This window comes from Zophobas morio, unplaced genomic scaffold (assembly GCF_036711695.1).
Source record: "Zophobas morio isolate AGI-343-1 ecotype UQ-CSIRO unplaced genomic scaffold, CSIRO_AGI_Zmor_V1 ptg000021l, whole genome shotgun sequence".
Lineage (NCBI taxonomy): Eukaryota > Metazoa > Arthropoda > Insecta > Coleoptera > Tenebrionidae > Zophobas > Zophobas morio.
Genome location: NW_026972126.1, coordinates 26,913,029 through 26,918,061, shown reverse-complemented (window position 1 = coordinate 26,918,061; position 5,033 = coordinate 26,913,029). Strand labels below are relative to the sequence as shown.

At 40.8% G+C, this 5,033-nt stretch overlaps 1 protein-coding gene across 1 annotated transcript; it reads right to left on the bottom strand.

The window, feature by feature from the left end:
- Positions 1-458: 458 nt before the first annotated feature.
- LOC135131834 (pyruvate kinase-like) lies at positions 459-2,315 on the bottom strand. The gene has a single exon (XM_064059684.1). It carries the CDS (start codon positions 2,313-2,315, stop codon positions 480-482), a length of 1,836 nt encoding a protein of 611 aa, XP_063915754.1. The 3' UTR covers positions 459-479.
- Between the last annotated feature and the right edge of the window lie 2,718 nt (positions 2,316-5,033).

Genomic DNA, 5,033 nt, shown 5'->3' with positions numbered 1-5,033 from the left:
GTAGATTTCGAGATGCGGAAGTCACATCCAACCGTATTTTTTCGAGAACTGCAACCGTTTTTCCAGAATCGAAATTTAAAAATAAAATCGAAATTCACTCTGAATATTTCTAAAATATTGCTCTGTGAGTCTAAACAAACTATATTTTTGGAATCAGTACGTCAAGATCTATGAGTCTGATTTTTTTTCAAAATTTTAGACGACTTTTTCAAAAGTGAAATTTTCGACGATATCAAAATTTCGACCCAATTTCGAGGATTTTGGAATTCTAACTAAAAATAATTTCAAAAAATTCCAATTTCACACCGAATTTTCCGAAAATGTTGCTCGGCTACTATAAACACGCCATATTTCGGAACTTTTTGAGAATTTCTAGACCACTTTTTCAAAAATGAAATTTTCCTCTCAAAATTTGTCAAATTTCAAAGAAAATTTTAAACCCACTTTTACGACCACTTTATTCTTAACTCGGAGACTCGTTACAAGGTAGGACGCACCGCCTCGTTCTCAGGCCTCGTGTCATACTCCGACGCAAACACCACCTCCATGCTGTTCCTAAACCCAACATTCCCCTTCGTCCCGAAGACGATAACCACCGCATCCCCAGCCCTAATATACCCATTGACCTTCCCGAACGTCATCCCCAGCTGCATATTCCTCTCCATGTTCTCGTCGAACGAAACCCCGCTCTTCAACACATAGAAAATCGGAATCACCCCCTTGTACAACATCAGCTGCTTGGCGATCCTCCCGAACCTCGTCAACGCTATAATCGGACACCTCGGTCTGAACATCGAGATCAGCTTCCCCGATCTACCGCTCGTCGTCAACAGAATAATCGCAGCGGCGTTGCTCTTGAAGGAGGTGTCCACCGCCGCCATCGCCACCGAGATCACAGGCTCGATAGGCGGCGGCTTGAGGTGCACCAAGTCGTCGAAGAGCTGTCTCTGGTAAACAGCGCTCTCGGCGGACTTGCACACCAGGCAGATGGCCTCGAGGAGGTCCGGGTCCGGGGGGAGCAAGAGCGAGTCGACGCCGTCGATGACGGTGTTGGCGATGTCGTTGACGATGGACTTGGTGACGGAGTGACAATCGATGGACGACATCACCGGCTTGGATTGCTTGTTGCACTTCGCCACGATGGACTTCTGCAAAATGAAGACGTTCTCCTTGGAGGTCATGATGAGTTTTTCGCCGTTGATGAGCACTCCGTCGACTTGTTTGAGGACGTCGTCGAAGACGTCGACGGCGGAGACGTGCTCGACTTTCACGAAGACTAGAATAGTGGGGCCGAAGATTTCTTTAGCGGCTTGGATTTTACCAGGACCGACGAGGATGATGTCCACGTCGCACTTTTCGTGGATTTTGATGAGTTTGTCGTTGGATTCGGTTTCAGGGATTAGGGGGACATTCGGGATCTTGACGGAGAGGTTGTCGCTTAGGATCCCGGCTCGATCGACGATGCAGTTGATGATGTCGCGGGCGATTTCGTAGGCGGAGAGCCGGATTTTGTCGGGTCCGAGAATCAAGTTATCTCCAGGTTTCACCACGTCGGAAATTTTGTCCCAATTGACGTAGATGTACTCCCCACTGACTTTATTCTGGAATTGTTTGTCCCCGGTGACTTTAGTCTTTTGACCCTTCTCCAACTGGATTTCCGTCATGGGTCTGAGTACCTTCCCCGTCATGATCTCCCTATCCGTCACCTCCAACGCGATCGCCAAAGGATACACCCGTCCGATTTTCTTCCCGAACTCCGCGTTCACGTCATTAATCAAACCTATCATCTCCTGGAGTTCGCCTACGGTGAAGTAGTCCAACCGCAGCACCGCCACCGTCATCCCCGCCCTCAAGAAGGCGTCCAGCGTGTCCACGGACACTTTCGGCGGCACGACCACCGCCAGCTGCGTCAAGCGTTTCCGCTTAGGCTTCGATCTGTCGTTCAGAGTGCTCAGATGCTCTAAGAAGTTGACGGCGTACGCCGCCTCCAGCTGGTTGTTCAGGATTTTCCCGTTCGCCGTGCTGTGGAACTCGATCATCCAGGGTAGTTTGGGGCACTCCCCGTTTCCTTGTACCATAGTGGTCTGCATTTTCGCTGGAATTTTGAAAGGCTTGGTCGAACTGTCACTGCCAGGAGTGACACGAGACGTGTCGATAATGCAGCCGGGAAGGGAAAGGGTCGCGTGCGCCCCCTCAATCATATCGCACCCTCTAATATCCTGCGACGGCCTTGATAATGCAACAACACCCCCGAACTTCGGATCGCATGCATAAGTAAAGCGCAAGATGGACGTTAAATATTGATGGCGGACCATGCAAATTTTTGCAGGGGGCGAGAAAGGGCGGCGATTATGACGGCAACGGGCTGGAAGTGTTGTACTTCACTTACTAAATTAATATTGGTCTTGTTCGAAAACTCAAGTAATTTTCATAAAGTTCTTTTTTCGTTTTTCAATTTAAAATATATAGATTAATTCACAGAAATGTTTAAAATCCGTTTATTTAGGACAATAGAGAAAGCAGGTCAGGTCAGGTCAAGTGAGGTAAGAATCTCGGGGACGTCAGGTGTTTCGGTTTTAAAAGAATCTCGCGAACCACCAGTGCAGTGTTTTTGAGATAATTTGAAAGAATCTCGGACGCCCATGGTGTCTCAGTTTTTAAGAGAATTCGAAAAAATCTCGGGGACTCCAAATGTACTATTTTCGAAATAGTTCGATTGAATCTCGAGGATCAATAATGTCTTTACTTTGAGATAAGTTAAAAAGAATCGGGAAAACCCAAAATCTCTAATTCCAAAAAGAATTTGAAAGAATCTCGTCTTTTTTGTTGATATCGTCCTTTGAAAAGTACAAATCTATGCAAAATACGACTAATTTTCGACCAATTTTCAACAAAATTTTCGAAATTTCACCAAATGGATTTTCTTGTAGATTTCGGGCCGCACAAGTCAGTTCCGCTTTCATTTCTTCGATAACTCCAATGGTTTTTCCAGAAGTATTCTTTGAACAGTACAAATCTATGCAAAATACGACCAATTTCTGACCAATTTTCAACGAAATTTTTGAAATTTCACTAAATACAATTTCTTGTAGATTTCGTGCCGCAGAAGTCATATCCGTTTTCATTTCTTCGATGACTCCAATGGTTTTCCCAGAATCGTCCTTTGAAATATTCAGAAATATGCTAAATAACCCCAATTTTCCATCAATTTTCAACAAAATTTTCGAAATTTCACTTAATGCATTTTCTCGTAGATTTCGGGCCGCAGAAGTCATATCCGATTTCATTTCTTCGATAACTCCAATGGTTTTTCCAGAATCGTCCTTTGAAATATTCAAAAATATGCAAAATTTCGCACCAATTTTCAACAAAATTTTCGAAATTTCACTTACTACATTTTCTTGTAGATTTCGGGCCGCAGAAGTCATATCCGTATTCATTTCTTCGATAAATCCAATGGTTTTTCCAGAATCGTCCTTTGAAATATTCAAAAATACGCAAAATTTCCCACCAATTTTCAACAAAATTTTTCAAATTTCACTTAATACATTTTCTTGTAGATTTCGGGCCGCAGAAGTCATATCCGTTTTCATTTCTTCGATAACTCCAATGGTTTTCCCAGAATCGCCGTTTAAAATATTCAAAAATGTGCAAAATAACCCCAATTTTCCACTAATTTTCATCAAAATTTTCGAAATTTCACTTAATACATTTTCTTGTAGATTTCGGGATGCAGAAGTCATTTCCGTTTTCATTTCTTCCATAACCTCTTTGGTTCTCCCAGAATCGTCCTTTGAAATATTCAAAAATACGCAAAATTTCCCACCAATTTTCAACAAAATTTTCGAAATTTCACTTACTACATTTTCTTGTAGATTTCGGGCCGCAGAAGTCATATCCGTTTTCATTTCTTCGATAAATCCAATGGTTTTTCCAGAATCGTCCTTTGAAATATTCAAAAATATGCAAAATTTTCCACCAATTTTCAACAAAATTTTCGAAATTTCACTTAATGCATTTTCTTGTAGATTTTGGGCCGCAGAAGTCATATCCGTTTTCATTTCATCGATAACTCCAATGGTTTTCCCAGAATCGTCCTTTGAAATATTCAAAAATATGCAAAATAACTCCAATTTTCCACCAATTTTCAACAAATTTTCGAAATTTCACTTGATACATTTTCTTGTAGATTTCGGGCCGCGGAAGTCATATCCGTTTTCATTTCTTCGATAACTCCAGTGGTTTTCCCAGAATCGTCCTTTCAAATATTCAAAAATATGCAAAATAACCCCAATTTTCCACCAATTTTTAAAAAAATTTTCGAAATTTCACTTAATGTATTTTCTTGCAGATTTTGCGACGCAGAAGTCATATCCGTTTTCATTTCTTCGATAACTCCAATGGTTTTCCCAGAATCGCCGTTTAAAATATTCAGAAATATGCAAAATAACCCCAATTTTCCACCAATTTTCAACAAAATTGTCGAAATTTCACTTGATGCATTTTCTTGTAGATTTCGGGCCGCAGAAGTCATATCCGTTTTCATTCCGTCCATAACTCCAATGGTTTTCCCTGAATCGTCCTTTGAAATATTCACAAATATGCAAAATTACCCCAATTTTTCATCAATTTTCAACAAAATTTTCGAAATTTCACTTAATACATTTTCTTGTAGAATTCGGGCCGCAAAAGTCATATCCGTTTTCATTTCTTCGATAACTCCAATGGTTTTCCCAGAATCGCCGTTTGAAATATTCAAAAATATGCAAAATAACCCCAATTTTCCACTAATTTTCAACAAAATTTTCGAAATTTCACTTAATACATTTTCTTGTAGATTTCGGGATGCAGAAGTCATTTCCGTTTTCATTTCTTCCATAACCCCTTTGGTTCTCCCAGAATCGTCCTTTGAAATATTCAAAAATATGCAAAATTTCCCAACAATTTTCAACAAAATTTTCGAAATTTCACTTACTACATTTTCTTGTAGATTTCGAGCCGCAGAAGTCATATACGTTTTCATTTCTTCGATA